Source organism: Arctopsyche grandis, chromosome 6 (genome assembly GCF_051622035.1).
Source record: "Arctopsyche grandis isolate Sample6627 chromosome 6, ASM5162203v2, whole genome shotgun sequence".
In the NCBI taxonomy this organism is placed as follows: Eukaryota; Metazoa; Arthropoda; class Insecta; order Trichoptera; family Hydropsychidae; genus Arctopsyche; species Arctopsyche grandis.
Window position 1 is genome coordinate 13,083,706 of NC_135360.1, and position 24,919 is coordinate 13,108,624.

The 24,919-nt window shown below is 31.7% G+C and overlaps 1 protein-coding gene across 7 annotated transcripts in view; it reads left to right on the forward strand.

The window, feature by feature from the left end:
- Positions 1-24,919, forward strand: part of LOC143912724 (uncharacterized) — a 168,478-nt gene that overhangs the window by 89,486 nt on the left and 54,073 nt on the right. For 4 of the 7 annotated variants that reach the window (XM_077432050.1, XM_077432052.1, XM_077432054.1 and 1 more), the window contains exon 3: positions 14,030-14,094. The exons of the other annotated variants lie outside the window; for them this stretch is intronic. In XM_077432050.1, the coding sequence (XP_077288176.1) occupies positions 14,030-14,094 (65 nt within the window). The remainder of the gene's footprint in view (positions 1-14,029; positions 14,095-24,919) is intronic. 7 annotated transcript variants of the gene reach the window in all.

The following is a 24,919-nucleotide window of genomic DNA, read 5'->3' on the forward strand; positions in this document are numbered from 1 at the left end:
CGTTAAGCGGAAAACGTGACGTTTACTTTTTGGCGTCGACGAATTTCATTCGTATATTTGAATTTCATTCGCGATACACCAAAAGTTTCGTTCAATATGCCTTCGATAATCTACTGATTAGGTAACACGTAGATATTGTACATAGGTACATGCATATGTATAGTTCCATGCGTTAAAAGGATTAGAGGATTTTATTTTCGGATTCTATCTTGGGTGAATTTACACTTTAAATGTCCTATAAAGAGTGTGAGATACGATAGCGCGATAGTTGTAAAGGTTAAAATATGAAGTCGTATTTTACAAAACGGTTCTAATACGGACGTTATTTATACACCGCTTCCAACACTATTTCAATTTAAAAATTGGTATTTATATGAAAATAGAATAAAACGATCCAAAATAGATTTTTTTAGCATAATAATATAATTCTTTATATAAACTGTTTAACGGTAAAACTTGAGATTCGAATCTTTTTTCTATCGCGTGTAGTTGTTAAGTATTTGTTAATTTCAAATAAATGCCTATTCCATACAAATTGAACAGGGTTGAAATTTTTCCCTGCGTAATAAACATGCAATGACATATCATGGTGCAAAAATTTACGATCAATTTAACTTATACATATGTACTGGATCGTGACTGAAGAAAATTGTAACGGAAAATGAATAGGGAAATTTATCGTGTAATAAAAGTGACATCTGATAATACAATCATTTTGAATTTGCGTGAGATATGTTCATTTAAAATAAAAATTCAATGCTACCATATAATTTTTACATCCGATACGCATGTGCATAATATTAATTTAATCGTTTACAAAAGATGAAATTCGAGATTATCTCTATTGATCTTTTTTAATGGCTGAACAATATAAGTACTATATTGTATATAAAGTATAAAATCAATTAGTTACAGAAAATTGGGTTGATTTTTTTTAATCGGACTTGTGTAGTTACCCATATCTTCAAACGGTTTAGCAATTGTACCTATATAAAAACGCTTTTCTTGGCAAAGAGTACCTTAATCACTGAGTCAGTAGGTACAGTTGAAGGTTGAATTGGCAATACTTTAGATAGGGTTAGACATTGTCGGCCTAAGCATTCCTTAGAGAACACGTTTTCTCAGATACTACCGCTAGCACAAATTCATAGATGCATTTTTTTAACATAATAGAATCGTAGAATTATTTCTATAATAAAAAAACTTTTTTCCACCATTTTAAAGTTATATTAAAAATGTGTACTATTTAGCAGAGAGAAAACAGTTATTCATTTCAAATTACCCATCCTTTTACTTGAAAATTATCGATGATAAATAAATCAAATTTTGGTATAATGCATATATCAGCATTGTGTCTACATTTTAGATGCAAAAAATATAAATTTGAATTGCATATGTATGTATCTACTCCTTTATAGTCATCTTATATTCAACAAGTAGTTCGTAAATATTAAAATTTTAACAAAAAGTGGAGTAGAAAGTAGGACAGCAAGGATAGTATTGTAAATCATATTTATGAAAGATCATCTTTCATAAATATGATTTACAATACTATCCTTGCTGTCCTACTTTCTACTCCACTTTTTGTTAAAATTTTAATATTTACGAACTACTTGTTGAATATAAGATGACTATAAAGGAGTAGATACATACATATGCAATTCAAATTACTCGTAGCATTTAACTACTTATTTATGTATGTTCGTTCGGATATTATAAAAGCGGGGTTTCTCAAAGGAAATGAGAATTACCGCGACTATTTTTTGTAAGAATCCCTTTTACTGAAAGTTCTTAACAAGCTATTTTTTTATTTTTCAGGTAAAAAAATCTTTTCGTCTTATCATCCGTAATAATGAAAATTCTATCCACGATTTTAACGACAAAGCTTTTTTTCATAATTAAAAATTTACATGTTCATATATAAGAATAGAAGTCTATATTTAGTCACATGTACATATCCATATGTGTACGTATATGTATGTATTTAGTTTTATACGAAAATGTATAAGTTTGACATTTCAATTACGCTATTAGTCCAAAGCCGCTTTTCGTAAAAGCAGTGCCAAGTTTCCCATCGTCCTCATGATAGGTCGTGTAACAGACCAAAAAATGTTAAAGGGGACGTCATTTCGAGAAAAATATCAGTTACTTATGTTCCTATTTTACTAAATTTGAATAATGTTTTGAATGGAGGAATTTATATTATTTATAATCCCTTATTTAACTAAAGTGTGTCTCCTCTTATTGCAATATCTAAATACATTTGTACATACAACTTAATTCACTGATTCGGTAATTGTATACTAGTCGTGGATTTACTATTACATTACATAATATGTCTTTTGGGGTTGACCCAAAAAAGCCGCGCACGACATTACCGCGCCGACAAATCCGCGTCGAAAAGCCCCGTCAACTTTGCGCAAACCAAAACTACAAAATTTTATTTAATTTAATAAAGCGGAAGTTCTGTTTAGAAGATAGGAGGTACGAAAGATTCTTTGTAAAGACAAATGGTTGCATAAAGTTAAAGAACTTTATGCATCCATTCTAAGGACTCAAAATATTCAAGAAAGCATCGGACGTACTAGTATAAAACTACAACTGTCAAAAGCGTTTCGGCGTTTTTGATACTTTTTTTGATACAATCGAAAACTTCTACAAAACGAATATTATTTTATGTTTGTGAAAAGTTTGAAGTCCCCAATTAGGCTCTTATATTTTTTTATGTTAATTGTGCTACCACGTGACTATGATATCTAATAATGAGTATGTTTTAATTTTTATTGAATACTACCTTAACTCGGCATGCGTTGCAATGCCACAATTGCATGCAATTCCCGTTCCCGTTCCCGTTCCAAGTGATGGTTGGATCTCAAATAACGTCCCTTCAAAGCTATGTTGTCATAAACCAACTGGTAACATGGTTACCAACGAACACATTTCCTTGACTACACAATGGCGCTTCAAACTTTCGCGTCGGTAAAATCGTAATTACGAATATTATTATTAAGAGGTTTTTTCCAGTTTTTTTTTCACAGTAAGCTTCCCGGACATACATACAACAAATCCTGAAAGTTCGATCGTAATCGGTTTAGTGGCTTAGGAGCCTATACGAGACAGAAAGACAGACAAACAGACATTCAATTTTATATATGTATGTATATGTACATATATATATATATATATATATATGTATATAAAAATGAATGTCTGTGTGTGTGTCTCGAATAGGCTCCTAAGCCACTGAAGCGATTACGATGGAACTTTCAGGATTTGTTGTATGCATGTCCGGGAAGATTACTGTGAAAAAAAACGGGAACGGAAACGGGAAATACGGGAATGAGTGTCATTCGCTATAATTTCAAATGTTTTCGCGTCGCGACCAGGGTGTTCGCTGCCTGCGTTGTTCCGAAAAATGGGAACGGGAACGGGAACGGGAACGGGAACGGGAAAGGGAACGAGAACGGGAATGGGAATTGCATGCGTTTTTGTGGCATTGCAACGCAAGCAGGGTTCAGCTAGTATGTAGATAAAATTTAATTTATAGGAATTTACTTTTGTCGGCGCTACGTTGTCGGAATACTGTTTGATGATTGTTGGTAAAATCTGAATGGTTTTTTACAATCATTCATGCCAAGTTTACCATTTTTTCTTATTTAATTGTCAAAACGTTCCTATTTAAATAAGTATCGTCACAATACGGCAATTCTACCAAGATCATTGATGAAATATGATTTTTTTTGTCATCTGTGTGTACTTGTAATGACACTCTGGAGAAAATCTGTCATGTCGCTTGGTAAAATTGTAATACATAACATATAATTAAAAAATGAAATGACATAAAATTTACCTTTCATTTGGCGACTCATGGTGAAAGTGCGGCACCAGAAGCGCAGATCGGAAAAGCGGCTCTGAAGAACGGCACTGGCGTGACGTCACGTTCGGCTCGACGTCACTGACTCCCCCAAACCACTCCCACACCCTCAACCCTCCGCGAAACACCCCAAAGCTCCTCAATCAGAGGGTCGCACGTGCGAGTGCATCACTACATATACGTCTATTAACTCCCCAAAAACGCAAGTCCGTATTTCCCCAATCGATATCGTTACGAGAAAGGGTTACACGATCCGGGGCATTGTAACGCGCCACTGGGGTAACATACGCTTCCAGGGGGTGTCAATGTTCCCGACTTACGTTGAATTGTCCCGACAGGGCGTGGGTTTTGCGCACCTGACTCTAAATACACACTACTTAAACGAAACGACTTGACTATTATACTTTTGTTAGGGATCAAATGCTCTAGATTTAAACTATTCTAATGTAAATTTAATTTAACGCGATTCGCCATGCTGCCGCGATCTGAAAAAGAAAATATACAAAATGAATATCCTAGTTTTATTAGTTTTAATGTACATATATATGCATATATAATATGTGTTCTTGTGTATATGCTTCGAATGGTTTTATTTCGTTACAGAAAGTATATTCACGTTCGCCAGTGCGAAATTGCCTCTTTCAAAGACCTATCTCTGAAAATCTCGCGCTTCGTTGGCTGCATTTCCTGGCGATAGGGGGTCGTGTCGTGTAATAGTATGTGAAAGGGCTATCAATCGAAAAAGCTTAAATCGAAAATAACTAGATATGTATGCTATTTTCGTAGTACCAATAATATCCGAGATGTAAAATCGTAGACGGTGACTCCGTTGAAGCGTAATCTAATCGGATGCGACGAACTTTAACGGTAATTTCGTTGAAGTTTTGTGTTTGCGCCTTTTATTTTGAAGTTGTAGTTGTATGTACATATGTATATGTATATAAAATGTATCGATTTCAAAATCTGTTTGCTAATAAACCCCTTGAAAATACATATAGAAAATAAAATACAAAAAAAGACCTATATTTATTGATATTAATATTATATTTATATGTTGCAGTGTGTGTGTGTGTGTAAAAATGGTTTTAAATGTTCTTGGAAATTTAATCGTTTACCTATAATTATTAATAATTCAAAATGTGAATTGGAACGTTAAGGAATAGTTAATGACGGTGGTACTTCAATAAATTGCACATACGTCCCTACGTATTACACCTGCATATGTACATGTTCATATGTAGAGAAATCGTAAATATTTAATAAAAATTGTGAAAATTATTTCCATTTTTCCTGGCGTGTGGGTGCCAGTTTATTGTTATAAAATTTCAACCGCGAAAGGTCGTTCGTTTTTAATTATGACAATAAAGAATGCGAGTGTATGGTGTTCTTTAAGAGCTCGACGTACGTTTTATTTTCATTTTGTGTATTATTGAGCATTCGACTTGGGATGGGGGAAAATGTGCCATTGTGCGAGCTTACCTATCCTTGATTAAATGAAATTTCTATATTTTAAATGTCTCTTTTACTATTTTTAATCTGTTGGCTTCCAATTGGCGACGATGGCGGTTCTCGTTCGTCCGCCATGTTACTTTTTTCATTCCCTTTTTGCGAAATCTGCGTTAATCCGATTTTCGAGATTCAAAAAATGCAATTGTTGATTTAATCTCACTCTGCTTGCCCCTGTATATGCACTATCATATACATACCTATGTATGTATGTATTCATTTGAGTATTTATTTAGAATTGATTGTGTGAAAAAAATGCCCCTTTGATTACTATTTGTGACGTCATTGTTGTTAATTGAAGTCGAATGTGAACGGTCGAATATGTACATTCTGCATGACGCTATTTCCGGCCAAATTTCACCGTATGATGAAATTTTTTAATGCATCTACGATTGTCACTCAATTAGCCCCGATTTGTCCCTATCGAAATGCTATTTCGGTATCCTTAATATAAATATTTTAAGTGTCGCAAACGTATGATGGTACTTAATTTAATATATTTATTTTATTTCAAATGCGCAAACATTTTTACGAATTTAATGAAAGCGTTGAAAATTATGTGTGAGGAATGTTGGAAAAGACTTTTAAACTGAAATCTTCTAATAAACCGGTGGATAATCATATTTACAACATTTCGGAATTATATTTTAGGAAAACTTTACAGTTGGGCATGCTCGCTAGTTTGTTGATCATTATCAGGAATACTATTTTTGTGAGATTGTGGAGTATCTTTTGTGTCCTCAATTGCGCTTCTGTTCACTACTAATTGATAGTTTTATATTTATACACCGTCAATTGGCATTAATGTATTTTTTAAATCTAAATGGTCAATGCAGTTTTTCCAAAATTAAGTAGCATTAGTAACAAGTACATATACATATATGTATGTATGTTGCATATACCTACATATGTATATAAATATGTACAAAAATGTACATGAAAAATTACGATGCTGTTTTTTTTTAATTCAATTATATTAAAAGTTCTATTTGTGTTCTGAAAGTTGTTCGTCAGTTCATTTTTAAATTTCCGTGTAATGCACGAATATATACTTCAGACCGGTTTTCGAATTTCCAAAGATTTCGAATTTCAAAATAAAAAATAGATTTCTAAATCGACTTGTTTAAGGTTATCGAAAATTTCAGTTGGAAGTAATGCGATTGACATATTTTGTACTTTTTTATATACATATGTACTTATAGAGATACTCTAAATTGTATCTAAATTGTATAAACAGTGATCAAATTTAATTAGTTTTGGGTCAAATTTATTTTACATGCAACTACGGAAATTTAATATTTTTCTTAGCAAAAACTTCTGAAATGTAGATATAGTATTAATTTTGACACTTTAGCAGATATGTAAATGCTTAATCCCCCTCGTAGAGATGGAGGCTTAGTTTGAAAAATTCGCTGTAATTCAGAAATTAAGATTCAGATTACATTAAAATCGAAAGCTTGACCGAGTTGAAATCGACATCCCTCTGCGAACGGTTAAAATATGTAAATTGAATATTTATTCAAGGGTAGATCGCTTTGGCGAGAATAGATACGATGATTAAGGTCATCCTTTCAGCTGAATTGCATACTTCAACATTTCTTAGATATGAATTATGAATTCAGAGTAATTCAGTCGTATTCATATACGACGTAAATTCTTGTGCAATGTGCTCCGGCTTTGTCCCTCTTCTTACTGTCGTTTGTTACACAATATTTTTTTCTCGTGCAATTACAATTACATTACTACATATATTCATGAATTTTTGATTTCTATATTTTTTTAAAAGTATATCGGATTTGGAAAATTTGCCTATTGATGTATTCGATACTGATACCCGTAGTTGATTCAATATGTGCAGTCAGTATTTGTATAGCAACTTCCGGCAGAATTCAGAATTTATCTTTACCGGAAACTTTCGGGTCCTGTAAGCTAAAAGTACACAGTGCACCTCTTGATTTTACAATAGATATTGCAAGTTTTTCTCGGTGCCTATTTTTCTTGTTGGATCAACATTTATTTAAGACAGTCTCAATCCCTTCATTACGTTATTTACTGTAGTAGCTTAACTTTTAAATTTATCGTAAAACTATTATACGGTTGGACAATACTTATTTTATACCAACTCGAACTTGTTAAAAAATTAATATAATGAAATTTAAATTCATCAATAAGAACTTCTTATGAAAAGGTTAACAAAAATGTAAAAACAGATAGTACATTTTATGTGTACACATTAAATTTATGTGTATGTATTATATATATGTACATATAAGTAATACGAAAATATTTAGTGCTAAGACCGCTTCTGATTCGAATATTTTTCTTGTTAATTTTCCTGTTAATCGGTGTTTTCTAAATATATACAAATTCTTAAGTGTTAGAAAGCATAAGACAAGTTCAGATCTGAAAATCCCATCTGGAGAAAGTCTGAAATGGCCGTCAGTAATAAAATATTTAGGAGTAACGTTCGATAAAAGAATGAGATGGGCACCCCACATTGAGGCAGCGAAATGCAAGGCGATGCGGGTTATATCCTCAATATTCCCAATATTTAATAATCGCCATAGTTCTTTATCAACCCAAAATAAAATAAAATTATATCACGCGCTCATATTAACATTATTCACCTATGCTTAACCTGTATGGAATAACGCCTCGAAAAAATTATAATTCATGAAAACCTAATAATTACCCTATACAAATGTGACTTTTGTCATCTTTTGTGTGAATATTTTTGTCTGTCGTGTGACATGCGACTAGTTTTTTTGTTTTCGGCGTATATTCTTTCTTCCCTTTTAATTCATGACTGTACGCATTTTAAAGTGTTGTAAATTAATTTCCAAGTATGTTGTGAATTTTTGAAAGACTTTTTTTTCTCTCAGTTCAATTTTTTTTTGTATTAGAAGATGCACAGTGTAACTATAAAGAATCCAATGGTACTGGAGGGACTTGAAAATTTTGGCCCCAAAATGGAATAAACCGCCATTAAAACCATATTTACGAGAAATAAATTTTTATTTAGAGTGCTTCTCTGTAACGCGTCTACCACAATTGTCGATGAATCTCTTTCTATAGGAGCACATTTTCTTGTAAAGATTTTTGTTCAAAAATATCCGTAGGCAATTTTATCAATGTATATATAATATATGTACATATTTGAAAATTTGAGTTCTTGGAAATATTGTATCTTTTATGTTCTCCATTGCGTTTCGTACAGGTAAATACCATAGATTTTACTCAAACCGTGTTACCAAAGGTTATACACATTCAATAGCAGCATGTTTGTTAAGTTATTTGATTCTAAATGCTACATTGTATGTTAAAAATAGACTGTCTTTAATAAATTAAATTAAAAATTATGCACGAGAAAATAAAAAAAAAAAACGTTTATTTGATTACTGAGAACTATTACGGAAGGCAAAGAAATGGTTAATTGATATTTGATTTGATTCTGAATTGCATTTTACATCATTCAAATTGAATTATGAGCGTAGTATTGCCGCTTTAGCAATTTTATGCCTTCGGAAGAGGAAATTAAATTGAACCTTTATCTCAATTAGTATTTATTTTATACATGATTTTTAAGTACATAAGACAAATTACTAAGAGTCGTGAAAAGTCAACGAAACGAGGAAAATCTACACGGAAAAGTTTCAATTGATCCTTATCTATACATTTATGTACGCGGATCGAAACCCTTTACTTTAATTGAAATGTGCATTAATTTTATAATCACAATATCGTTAGCATAAAATGGCATTCAATGTTTTCTTATCACTACTGTTACGAAAAGCTGAAATTTTCCTCGGAAATATTGAACCGTCTGGCATTGGATTTTCCTCGACCCTGACCTTTTTGATAAAATTTGTTATATAAAATCGCCCAAATTTTCACATTCAGTGTACAACTGATCGAATCAAATGGATGGAAATTGTTGCCAATTTGAATTGCAAATTGAGAAAAAACGCAAAAACCACATATGTACATATAAACGCGCAATTTGTAAAACTTTGAATTTCAAATTGACGCATATTAATTCGGAAAAAAAAAATTGTCGAAAAACTTACAATCAAACCTGTGTATGCAGCATAAAATTTGTGAAACGTTTGAACATGACTTACATATATACTTTATTTAATGATTAAATATACCAATATATTTCCAATTGAACCAAATAATTGATTAAATTTATATTATAAGATATAATATGCTGACAATATTAAATACCCAGAATATATCGACCTACATTGTAAACATGTAAATAGTAGACAATTTAAATAACTGAATATGGAAACTCAGGACTGACGTCAAATACGAGGCAAGAGTAGGACATTCGGTTGCACTTTAATCTTGTATCAAAATGCGTACAAAATTGATATAAAAAGCTTATTCAAATATAATTTAAAATAATAATCGTAAAACTTAAACTAGTTCTATATTTGAGCTTCATTTTTTTTTTACATATATATTATATGTACATATAAATATTTGAATTAACTATTTTCAAATTCCTTTAGTTATTATTTTCTACTAATTTAATTGTAATTGACATTCCAGAGAGTGGTTTTGGATTGGAATTGATACACGATTTAAAATTAATGTTAAAACCTAATATTTTAAAACATTCTATTGACAAAAATAAAATAATGCCATTTGGACAAATTATTAGTGTACCTACTCTGATATGAAAATAGGAACAAAACTAAATTAATAACTCAATATAACATTATGATATATTGTACTGTACAGACGCGATATGTATTATAATAGTTTGTATTTTAGGCCTGTAAACTTATTTGACTGAGTTTCCAGATACGACGACTCCAACTTAGCTCAACATTTCAGTAATTCATCTGGTCATGATTGATTAAATAAGAGCAAAACTAAATTTGATCCAAATCGCCGACCTACCACCGTCTGTCTTGCCTTAAAAATGTCAGACGGCTTCGAGAACACGTGGCGAAACTCGAGCCAATGTGCAGAATCGATCATGGTATTTATCGGGTGTAGAAATATAGAGGAAGGCATTCTTACCTGACGAGACGAGACGAGACGAGACGATATGGATGGGGGTTCGTATGTCGCGCGCTCTCGGTGCATCGGATGCAGTGGTGCAGCTGCAGCGCGCTCCCGCCCGGACGGGGTGCAACGGCGAACTGTGCGGCCGCCTCTGCCACCACCCACTTATTAAGCACTACCCCGACTGCACCCACACGGTTGCAACCCTCGCCAACTGTACATGCACCGGCGTATCAGCCTATAGACATCCAGCCGCCCCCTAGACTGGCCGCCCAGCCGCCTTCCCCCTGACCCGCGCACACAGACGCCTACCCGCCCACTGGTAAGTGCCGTCTGAATAAATGCGTTTCTTTGATTTCGACCTGCATACACTGTACCTTCGATACCCTCAAAGACGACGAGCCGCCGATTTCAAGTTTTATTCCTGTTGTGTGGTTATTTTTAGAATATGTTGAAAGGCTGGGTCTTTTTTTCGCGAAGTTTAAATTGGGTTGTGTTTATTTGTACATATGTGAGGCGAATTCGCGTGGCTGCGTGTAAAGTCTTGTAGGGAGGTTTTTGCTTCGAGTGTCTACCACCTTCTGGGGCTAGATAGGGACAAGACTGAAGCGAGTGGTAATTTTATATGTAAAGTTGGATTTTTGTTGGTTTCTTTGTTTGAAAATCTACAGTTTTCGAATTTAGTACAAGTACATATGTATGTACATATATACTATATCATGGTATCCCAATTTAGACTGTCCATGCTTTTATGTATGTATGTACAAAATTTTCTAAAAATCAAAATAACGATCAAAAATAGATTTATTTATTAAATTTGTTATCTTTTCTTCCACATTTGATGATATCATACTATTTTGTCCTATTAAATATAATGACTTGACTTTCATACAAGTAATATTTATCTTTAATAGTAGATTATCTGTGATAAAACGTTTTAATTTCTTTAATACAATTCAGCAGTCTACGTTTTTTACGACTTTAATGAAATACATAATTTACAATTCAAAATAGTAGGGAAAACACTAAGATGTAAATTTAACGTTGTTAATTGGCGGGATTTCAAGATATTTACATTATTCTCTTCAATTCCCATTCCTCATTGCTAAAGATCTCAATGAAGAAGATTTAAAATTATATTTCTTAGATTTTTACCTGTTTTCCAGAAGTACCTAATATGTCACTGTACTACCGGAAATATATCTCTTCTTGTGACCGTATTTCCGTATGACCCTCACCGTGTCCAAAGGTTTAGTTCATTCTTCTTATATTTTATTAATTATTTATAAAATTAATATTTCCTATGATGTCATTACGGGTTGCCTCTGAACGACACTATGGTATTAAACTTGTGCATATATAAATTTATTGATTATAAATTTGAAATAGTGACAAATAGTAGGTAAGATGGTTTTGCAATTTGATGAGGAACCATTTCAACAATAACATTAGATAAATTGGCAGACTATGATCGACTTGGAGTCTCAAATATCCAATTTTGGAAAATTGAGAAATCCAAATTTGAGAGAGAAATCTCCGTGTCCAAATTTTTAGTTCGTTTATCTGATTTATTATTATTTATTTATATTTTCCCATGATGTCATTCCGGTTTAATTCTGATACTTATGGTATTAAACTTGTACATTTGTGTATAAATTTGAAATCGTAGTTAATAGCATAGTGGGTAGGATTGTTTTATGTAAGTTTTATAGATACTTTATAATGAGTGATTTCGTCTTAAAAATATTGTCTATATGTACATACTACCTTCAAGAGATCTTCGCCTGAAGTATAACAGCCAACTTTTATCGATGAAAAAGTATAGCATTATCAACGACAGGTACATAATATTAAACTTTTAATTATAAAAAAGTGTTACAGCGGCCGTCTGATCGTTAAAAGTTACCCTTAGAATTGCATCTCACTTCAGACGATCCACTATTACAACTTTACAACGATGAAAAGGCTATTTATTCGCATACACGCTCCCTACGTATTCGTTAGTGTCAGATTGGAAAAATCAGCGCCTCTCAAAAGACCCGCTCCTCACAACCACCATGATTTCCAACCCTCACATCAGTGAATCACTCTGTTTATGCAACCCATACACATACATATACTTCATTACACTAACGAATTTAAAAACTGGAAATTTTCGCGGCGAAAACTATTTTTCCGCACGATTATATTATAGAAACTAGATACTCAACTATGTATTGTATACTTACTTGTATATAATAAATCTGTATGAGCATTCAGTGTGACTGCTTTGTGTGGTAATTTTGCACAATAGGGAGCAATAAAAAGCGTGTAATAATGTCATATGCAATATAAAGTGGCGGGTGCCATTAACGGGTGCTTAGCTCGCTTTAGTGCCAAATATCGATTTTTACACCATAAACGTGCTCCGTAAACATTTTACAATACAAATTATCACTTAATAGATGCTGCATGGCTGTATATGTAAATCCAATGTTGACATGATATTATCTCAATGCCGATTTTCCAGTGAAATTTCACCCCAGTGATAAAGCTCTCATTACATACTCGATTGAATTTTCATTATTTCGTTCTATACGTTAAGCTCTTTAATCACTGTATTATATACATGTTATGTACAAACGTACATAAAATGTTCATATATGTATGTATTTTAGTTGGGAATATGCTAGGATTATGCTGGGAAGTAAAAAGAAAGTGAAGTAAGAAGAGGCTAGTAAAAAGAGGATATTATTCAAAAATATTTATTTATTTAACATAAGAGTTAAGAAAGGCGGTCGTTTACAACATAAACAATTTTTTGGACTTCACGGACCACTTTTACGAATTTTTGAAAAAGATCTGTAAAATAATGATGAGGAAAATTTTTTTTTATTATTCTAAATGCAGTTAGATGCGTATCATCAACTGAAAAATTTTGAAAATTGGGCTCCGCTTAATTTTATTCAAATATAATAATAGATTTAACTCAATAGGTAATTTTTATGAATTGTTTAAATAAAATACGTTTATTAATCATTAGCGGGCCCGTGAGTATTGCAACTTTCAAATTATAACAAAAAATCTGAACGGTTTAAAATTTCAGGTATAAATAAAAATATGTGCCAGTTTAATAAAAAACAAACTCATATTTTTCAAGGACACGTTCTCTTGAAAACAAACCAGTTGGAAAGCCAATATAATGCAATTCAAAAAAAATTGTTGGCTTTAAATTTATACATACCGAAATTAATCTATATTAAATGAATGTGTGTCGTTTGATTTTTTTGTCTTTATAACTATTGATAGTATTGTAATTTCAGACAATACTAGCGAAAAAAGCAATCAATTCGTACATATGTACATACATTTATGTATATGTATATGTAAATACAAATGTATGTATGTAAAGTGGAGACAGGTTTACAATAAGGTTAGTTATCTATGTATGTATAGTTGATGAAGTAAAAGCTCGCTAAAGCAAAATGTTCGTTGAAAAATTTCAAATCAATGTGATTAGAATATATATATATATATATACATATACATACATAAAATATTGTCTCGTTATTATTTTCTCAGCTATAGACTATTTACAAAATAAAAATATTTTTTACTATATTTTTCAAATAGATGTTTTTTTCTTTCCAGGGTTTTTCTTTGATGACTGTTTCTACTACAACCTTCAATAGCAACATAAAAAGAAGCTTTTCACAGTGAGTTTTCCGTGGTTTTATACTCAAACTTCAGACCTGTAAAATTTTACTATTTCCGTCTTACAACCACTAGTTTAAAAACACAACACACAAACATACATATTAATAAAATAAAAAAAATATCTATCTCTCACGTTCGATAGCGTGCATGTGCGAAGTGAAAGTACGTTAGCTGCAACTGCATTATTTGAAACATTGCTGAAAATCTAGAAATTATACATGAGGCTTTTAATTATTAACGAGATGGTCTCGCTCGTATAGGGGCTGGATTTCAAATTGTTTTTCAGACGTTTATCATGGCGCTATCGTCTTATGTCACCCGGTTGTTTATGGAGGTACATACATACGTATGTATATAGGGGTGATGGGTAGGTCGTAGGCGCCCCCGGCAACAACCCTCCCCAGTCGACGCCCTTGGAAGCCACCAGGCAGGGTCTTTTTCAACTCTTCTTCGCGGCGAGTGTCTTTATATCACATCTACTTTTCCACGTGGGTTGTCTTCGAAGCAATGGCGTGTCTTCCAGATTTATTCTACGAAATTGTTTAATTCATGAACGATCGGTTCGGTTAAAAAGTGACCCAAGTTCAAGTGAGCGAGTATCACATTATCTGGTACGTAGTTTACATCAGTGGTATTCAATCGGAAAATTTTCTGCTGGTTCCTGCAATATCTTTACTTAATTGTAAATAGTTACCTAATTATAACAGTTCTTGTTTCTTATTACTTTATCTACATATGTACGTACTAACAATAGATGAAATTTTGTGATCATGTGAAAATTCCAACTCGAGATTTTGACTGAAAATTCGAACTGAGAATCTATCACTGCTGATGTTTTCGTGATCTCCAAAGAAAAAATGTGTGTGTCTGTATATTTTGGGGATTTTTTGAACACCGTTAGTCCTATCGAACTGAAACGTATCGGTCACACAAATGCTTATATCTATATGTAGATATGACGTAATTTTTTTTTTAATACTTAAGTTGACCGGAAATGGTACCTCCCTTTATGGGTGTCCTCTTTTTATTAAGTTTTTGGATTCAGTTATCTCCCAAACCACTTAACAAATTAGAATCAACTATTTTTTTTTCACGTTATAATAATTATATGTTTTATACGCTTATGTTTTTTAATATTCTTACCTCGACCGAAAGTAGTACTTTGTTCGATTTTCTGTCACATTGTATTTGTGTACTCATCACGAGAAAATTCTAGTATAATGAAAAATAAAACATTAAATTTAATAAACTGGAAGTGGGATTTTAGGAAAGGAAAGTAATGTTTGTGACCACATGATTTGTTCACACCACTGAATGTATCAAGCTGAAAATTTATATTTGCATTTATGTGCTAACTTTGATATGGTTTTAGTTAGAATTCGTAAATCGGAAGTAGTATTTTTTTTCAAACAATATTTCATTACTTTATTTTGACATTTTATTTATATATATTTATAGTGATTTTAAGGAATAAAAAATTTTGAACAAAATCCGACAATCGAAAGTAGAACTTTTGTCTTGTGTTAGTTTCCCTTCATTTGTGCAGAATTTGTATCGCAAATGTTCTCGTAGCCGGTATGTGTGAACGGGTATGTACTTTTTTTTCAATATCGAATTTTGTTTTTTATACTTCTTATATTCCTCAAATACGAATGGGTTGGTCACATCCGATTTTTTTTTTAATTATAGTTAGAAATGAATTTACCTTGTACAAACTTCATTTAACTTAACTTAATGAAAATTCAATCTCACTTCAATTCAATCTACCTATATATGACCGAGTTGAAAACTGAAAGTCTGTAACTGGCTATTCGAATTGTCGAGGAACTGGAAGTTCGAAAGCTGAATTGTTTGTAATTTAGTTGACCAGGAATTCCTAAAATTTTCATTCCCTTCATTACGCAGACAACTAACTGTGGCACGTCGTTAAGAAAAACTCAAATTAATACTTTAACCCTCTTACACATTTTAAATCTAGGTAAGTCCTTGGACACCGTCCAAATTTACTCAGATTTATCGCCTCGCATGTTAATAACGATTTTTTTCTTCATTTTTTTGTCATTAATTGTTACATATTCGAAAGGAAAATGGCTCGTTTTAATTGGGTCAATTTATGCGAGGGTATATTTCAATAGGAGAGGTAAATTGAATGCCCTCTATTTTAATCGCGTGAGTAATTGGCCCGTTCCACTCACTATTTAACGCCAGTGCAGGTACTTTGTATTGCGATGCAAAATTTTCCCCAACGCATTGTAATTAATATCCTGTTAGATTTCATCATCCATCGTTACGGTCGATTTTATGTAAAAATAATTAAAACTGGCCGGTAAAGGGGCATAAAAATTGATTTCGAAATCCTCTTTACAAAATTACAACGGTTTAATGGTAGACAGTCGGTTGTTTGATGAAAATTTCAATCAGTGATTAAACATCGCAAATTCGATAGACCGTTTCAATCGACTGGAAACTATTAAACACAGGTTTAAACTTGTGCATCGCAAACTCGACAAATGTGATTATATTATTACTATAACGGTTGTGATGCTTTAACTTTCATTTGTAATACTTACTAATGAATATATGACGGGAATGTTCGAAGTTTTAACGTGTATTGATTGTACCACATTTGACTTTATAAAATTCTTATTGGATTAGGTTGAAGTAAAATCGTTTACCTACATATCTTTCGTTGAATTTCAATATTACAGTTTCGAACATGCAAGATGAATGTTAGAAATTGAACTTTATATTTTCACGCAACAAACACCTGTTGTAAATCGGTATGGAAAAGGATCCCATTACGGATTCAACAGTTCGAATTTCATACATACTGTATTCAATTCAAATTGCTTATTTCTAAACTGTTGACTCTTATTTTCATATTTCTTCGAGGTGAGAGTTTCTCAGAATATGTTTTGGATTTTCTGTGATCATTTTTTTGAGAGGGTAGATTTTCGATAAGCTACCAATACTGTTTGTTGGGAATCACTTATTTATATAAAGTGGAGTAATTATTAAATACAGTATCACTTCTAGATTTTGGATATTTTTGTTTATGGTCAGTCGTAATCCGTTAACCCAATAATCGTTTATTTTATCGAGGTAAGCCAGTTATCAATATAATTTGTGTTATTAATCCACAAGAATAATCGAAATATGATTTTTCTAAGTGGAATTTTATTTAATTCTTATATAAATACAATTTAATATATTATCCCTATTAATTCAATTCAGATTCGTTTAAATACGAGTTAATACTAATACGAGCTTTTAGCTCGCAATTTAACCGATTTAAAATTCAGTACACTTCCAATTAACCCTTTTAAATGAAAACAAAAAATAGTGTGGCCAGAACATTATCTCAATAAACAAGTTTCAATAGAAAATACTCAATATAAAATAGTATTAACAGTGGGAAAAAATCCCAAATGAAAATACGTACTTTTGACTTTTGCTGAAAAGTACTACAAATAAAAGATATAATACCCAACTATCGATTTCAATATTTATTTTGAACAGAAAATTGACAGATTTTGAGACATCGACCGAACAACACCAAGATATAGAAAAATTGCGTGATTTAAAAAACACATATATCTCCGAATCTCGAGCCAAACAAAATTTTTTATTACCAGATTCGTGTTCACTGGGCATATATCTATAAGAAAAGTCATATCTCGTCTCTGAACCAAAAAAAAGTCGTCATTTGTCGAACAGTGTTATTAATACTATTGTTTTTAATGATTATTTATTAATATATGTTTGTTTGATTGGTTTTTTTTTCTCCTCTCTATTATATTTTTGATCATTGACGCGCATTAGGGATTCATGTAATGCCACAATGATTCAAACTTAAATAAATAAATAAATTACTAAGGGAAGTTTTAAGATTTACCGATGTGGAAAACTTGAATTTTCCCGGATAAAAACTTACTTGGTCTCCATTCTTAGGTTCTTACATCCAACTATCGATTCTCAAACGTAATTTTGTTCGTTAAAAATGTAACCTTTCCATGTCTATATTCCACAGAAGAATTTCCCTTTTCCGTTCAACCATTGCTGACTACCTATGTATGTACATATGTACATACATGTAATAGATTATTTAAGCCAAAAACGATTCGACCGTTCGTATTCCGTCCGTTCCATATCTAGCTAGCTACTTATCTACATCATTCAAACCACGATTTATTATTATTGATCAAATTGCTATCGACACATTATATGGGAAGCGACTATCGCTGTTTCGCAGCACTCAGCTGTAATGTTTGTTGTGTGTAATTAACAAGACGCGGCCGATGTAATGGGACCAAGTCTCTAGTGATTCGGGGCACACTCGAATGGATTTTGACCGGTCAGACAGAGCCAAAACAATGATGGCACGCTTAATTAATGCTTGCACGATTGCATAACGTTCGCCAATACTTGTCGGGGGAGTTAATAGGTTTGCGGCCAAGTAGGCGAGGTCCCTCGAAACTTTGCGATTCACGAGCCACCACTCTCGGACCCTAATGTGCGCGCACCACTGAACGGTAAACTTTTTGGTTCGACATTGTTGCCGATGAGACCCAGAAAATTTCCAATTAGGTACGTCTCCAAAGACCTGGTAACTCACCGTCCATGTCGAATCCATCATACTTTTGCTGGTAGTCTTATATATGTACATATCTATTCCATATTAACATAGACTTTGGTATGTTTTATGCGATTCATGTTCGGAATTTAATCATAACATATTATGTATGACAATACGATTTTTGATTGTTAATATAATTACACATATATACTAATTCAGTTTCGCAAACTACCTATTGTAACATCAATTGGTGCAATACTAGTGTGTTTTCAAATATATAATATCAATATTTCGAATTTTACAAATGCAGAGTTCGAATTAAGAAGAATGTGTTAAAGGAAGTGACTCTCACCACTCTCACCACTGACTAATTTACCTGTACCACTGACTAATTTATATATATATATATATATATATATATATATATATATATATATATATATATATATATATATATACATATATATATATATATATATATATATATATATATATATATATATATATATATATATATATATATGTATGTATGTACATATGTTGCCGATGACTGAGAGATACTGGGTTTGATCCCTGGTTAAAATTTAATTGAAAAAACTTTTAACTGCGGTGCTGCTATTTTCAGATTTTATTACATGTTTAATTATTTATTTAATTAATTCATAAAATTTATATTTTACCATTATGCCATTACGGTAAAGCAAACATCAAAACGATCAAAAATTATTTTTTTATCTTTTGATACACATTTGATGATATTATATTAATTTTTCCTATTACATGTACTAACTAGATTTTCATATAGCAAATCATCATATATTCATCTGTGATAAAATCTTTTGATTTCTTTAGAACAATTCTGCAGTCTACGTTATTACGACTAGAATGAAGTCATTTACAATTTAAAATAGTCTGGAAAATAAAAATATGTAAATTTCTCATTGTTGACTCACGGGACTTAATTATTACTGCTGAAGATCACAACTAGAAAGATTCATAATGATATTTTTTAGATATTACCTGTATTCCAAGAGTACCTAATATGTCGCGAAACTAATCTATCGGAAATATGTATTCTTGTGACTATATTTTCCTTTCCGTTTCCAAAGTTTTAGTTCGTTTATCTTATCTTTTATCAATTATTTATAAAATTAATATTTTCCCGTGATGTCATTACGGAGTGCCCCTGAACAACACCTATGGTATTAAACTTGTGCATATATAAATTTATAGATTATAAATATGAAATCATGTAGTGACAAATAGTAGTTAGGATGTTTTTACAATTTGAGGAACCATTTGAACAATAACATTAGATAAATTGACAGACTCTGATAAGAAACGATTGACTTGGAGTCACAAATATCCACCGAGCTATTCTACTGACCAACTTGTTGGTCGTTTTCTGTTGAAGTTTGCTAATTTACCTGATTTTTTTATATCTTCTCAAATCACCGTCCTCACTAAAGAGGACATCAATATATCTTTGGTTAATCTTTCTGCTGTCTTTTAATATGTATACATATACTATTGATACTGACGATCAAAATCCACCGAACCCTTCACTTAATTACATTATATTATAATATTTACAAATATTTTTCCTTTTGAAAATTTTTTTGCAAGATAATTTGGATGGCTTAATAATCTCTTCTGTAATTCATTATTTTTATTTCTTCTGTTACTAACCTAACCTTCAAGCCTTCACATATAACTCGATTTGCTAAATACCAGGGTGCACTTTTTTATCTTTTTAGATTGAAATCATTTGATTCTGTTTGATGTTGATATCGAGCCCAAATGTTGTATTTATTATCAACTAAATTTTTAATTGTTTCATAATACATATTTTTTGATAACATTACTTCGGTTGACGGACCACAGTATTCACAACACCGATTCACACTAATGCATAGAATTCCCTCACACTGTTCGATAGATATTGAGTTATGTATATGTATTTTAGTGTTGAAATGAACATGGTTATTACTGCTGGGACCGAGCCATCCTTCATTCCAGCATGGGGTGTTAGGGTGGCTGCTTATCGCCATTCCCCCGTTATAGGTTGTCACGTATAAAAGTGGTGGATGTCGCAAAACAATTATAGTGCGGATCCCTTGCCATGATTCCATAATGTGCGAACTAGATTGGAAACGGAAAATCCTAATATAGAGCGAATAACGTGGCGGATAAGCAGCCTAGCAAATTGGTTATCGGGTGTGACCCCTCCCCCACGAGTTTCCCATTTCCCATCGTCCCGGTTGCAAACAAACAACTCTAATTTAACACACTCATTTTCATAAAAGCCTCCATCGCCGTAATGATGACATAATTCAAATAATGTTGTGTTCTACTACATATCTCCGTATGAAGATCATCCTGGACTGCATACAACGCCAGAAAATTGAATATGCTTTTTAATTATGAATACAAACAAACTTTTTTTTTGTTTGTTGTATAATTAATTTTGTTTTTTAAATATACAATTTGACCCAATTAATAAATTCACTTATTGGTATTAACTTAAAAATATCTTAATTAGTCTAAATTAGTGATGCTTACGTTTTTTATAACTTTATAACATATGTATGTATGTACATACATATACTTCATTTACAGTTAATCTTTTTTTAAATATTCATTTATTTGTACATATGTACATATGTATGTATGTAAAAATATAAACACATATATGCACATATGTATAGTTATATACTAAATATATTACATTTATAGATTTTCACATACACCATGGTGAATTATTATTTTGATATCTGTATATTAAATAAAAACAACAACAATCCAGGGCTGTGTAGTCGGAGTAAAAAATCAACAGATTCCGACTCCTTTACAAGCTTTTTATTAGCTTCACTCTGTTATTTTCTTTATTGCGATATGTTTCATCTAGAGTCTCTAATTTTAGTGAAGTAAATCTATTAATAAATTGAAATTTAATAATTTCTTTAAAATAACCATGAATTTAAAATACGTTTATACTAAATTCGTTGAATTGCACATATTTTGATGTGTTGTGGCCAAAACCAATTGTTTTTTCTGTCTCATACTTTTTATTCTTATTTATTTATTAAATTGATTTGTTTGTGTATGAATTTCATACACATGCAGTATGAATGTACTTTTTATTTATAACTACATATTTTATTACCAATATTTCAGTAAATTGAGTTTCATGTCAATTTTTAGTGATTTTTTTAATTCATTTAATTTTTCATATTTTGAAAAATCGCTTTTATTTTTATTACTAATGATTTTATACGTTGGCAAGAAAGGTCAATATTACTAAAATCGTTCAAGTTGTAGTCGGAGTCGGTAAATTTTGAACCGACTCCACAGACTTTCAACAAACAATAATATTTTACCGTTTATTTATTGCTAAATGATAGCTTTTCAACATTTTTTCATCTGCTCAGAATTCATATTTGATTTTGATAAACTTTTTACTGTTAATAAATTATATTCACAATACATCTCATATACATATGTAAATTATAATATAATAGTTACTGATCTACCGATAATTTCTCATTTTACATTTTTTTATAAAAATATCTTATTTTAATATCAATGTACACCATAATAGGAAAAAAAATTATAAACCTATGTATTTACAATTCAGCATCCCTATCAAAATATTTTGTTTGTCCATTTTTTATTTATTCGTATATTTATATGTTCCACATATGTAGTATGTGCATATAAACACATTCATGTACATACATTTGGTATTTTCAATTGTTCAACGTGCTTTTCTCTGTCAACTTTAGTCATGCTTCTTATCCATGTATGTATGCACTTCGCTTGCAATCATTTCTCCTTATTCTTGCAAGTAAATGTGTAATAGCTTGTTTGAAGTATTGGGTATTAGTCATTAATACCTCTGGATTGGTGTTTAAATATATTAAATTACGTATCAAAATATGTAAAAATCTTTCTAGTGAAATCCCATTGCTTCGACTCGTGTACTTATGTACCTATGTACATATACATATATGTATGTATATAGATATGTACATAGTTACTTGAGGGTGAACTGGTGACCCAGATAATATTCTCACCCGGAAAGGGTCTATCGAATGAAGCAAGCTCAAACTAGTATGTATGTACATATGTATATACACAGCGCACGTCATAAAAGCGAACTCGTTAAAAATTCCAAAGAAGTTTCATCTTCAAGACAGACGGTGCACATTTGGGAAGCTGCGTGTGTCACACACAATACACACATACCGAAACTAATTTGCGTTTTCGATCACGGAGTGATTACGCGGACTTGCACAATCCTACCACCTGATAATTGCGGACAAATTTCAAATCCCATTATCGCGTATGACGTTGACGAGACAAATACGTTATCCTTCAACATGGCCGAAATGAAAGGCTATCGGAACATTTCAACACGAAAACGCAAACCGAGGTAATTGCACGATCGACACTACATAGAGAACAGGTCTTTCATTAGACATTGTTATTCGTACGTTTAAAATTCTATCAAATTGAGTCTTAGAGGTGTTTACGTTTCCGGTAAAACTACGTGGTGTACGTGATGTAAAGAAATGCACAATGCACATGCCCTCTAGCACGCGACTTTGTTTTTTTTTTTGATCTTCCAAAAGGAAATTGTTGATTATTCTATGTTTTTTAGAAAGTCGGGAAGACAAAAGTGCATTCCTCCCAATGCACTCGTTCCAGAATTGGATAAGAGCCAAAGATTGTCGTATTAACGTTTCGTGTGACCTAATGAAACAATGGACATTATAAGAAGGACTGTTTAATTCTTTAAATGAATACGAATTTGTATTGCTTTTGGTATGGTCGTTACAATCAAATTTGGAAAATTACATATTTATGAATATATTTTATTTATGAATATATTTTATATTTTATTTACATATTTATTGCTCTGATGGGATACCTTTTTCTTATTAGCCATTATTTTATATGCACTTTAAGGATAACACGATTTTGGTTACCCAATCAAGCATAAACTTTTAAGCAATAACATAATATCTATGTATCTATCCTATTACCATATCATCAATCAATAAATTCTTACATGTTGCTAAGCTTGTCAAATTACCTTGAGAAAGGCTTAATTATTCTATCCTCTTCAGGTGCAAAAATGTGATTAACACTTGCCGCACTGTGATGGATAGCGAATTACCAGGACCTACATTTTATTTTATTTCTTCAAATATACTGAATGCAGGTTCTTCATATTTTATGTGTTCTTCATCAAAACCTCTATGATTCAAATTATGCCATTACGAAATAAAAACATTAACCAATATAAACAGAAATAATTATTTTCGTGAGAAGCCCCTTATACACGTGCCTCGGAGATGCAAAAAGAAGGGGAATTCAGTACGCGCCGCGCTCAGCGGTCAGTGTGAGAATGATATCCACCTTGGAATGAAGACTCTTCTTCACCCGTCATTTTTTTCCTTGACTTTTTATAGCTAATTACAATAATTAACCTGCATGTAACATATTTGCATTATTTTAACTTAAAACATACATTTTAGCTGGACACTTAAACTCCAGCACAGTGGCTAGCGGATTTTGTTTAGCACATTAAGGCAAGTGTTAATCAGTCTTGATTTTAACACTAGAACTTAAAGAGGATTAACACTTCTTTTGATTGGCACCTCAAGCAATACTCAGTTTTCAAAGTTTGTACTGTAATATAATGAGTAGAATAATTACATTAAATTCGCTGTCTAAAAAGTGCCATTGAATTGTGTGTAGTTATTTAAGTTAACTTAACTTATGTATTTATGATCGCTCTTGATATGTACGTGACAACATTTGTATATATTACATATAGCCAGCAGTATAACTCAGTAGTTGCGTTTATGTTTACCATCAAAAGAATATTGCGTTATAATCTTTAATATACTGCTGGTTATACTTGGATGTTTATGAGTCCAAGTCAATCGTTTCGTATCAGAGCTTGCCAATTTTATCTAATCATTGTTGAAACGGTTCCTTAAAATTGGAAAAAAATTATCCTACCTCCTGTCTACAAGTCTAAAAATCCATAGATGTCTCAATGGATTAATTAATTAATTAATTGTTAATTTCGTGTTCTTCAGCTTCTCGAAATACAGTGATTTATATAATAAAAATTCTGCAGTGTTTGTAATTAATTGTCCAGGAAGGCGCATTGGGGTCTTCCTGTTAAGACTTTCTGGTATATGTATATCTAAGTAAATAATAAATATATATCA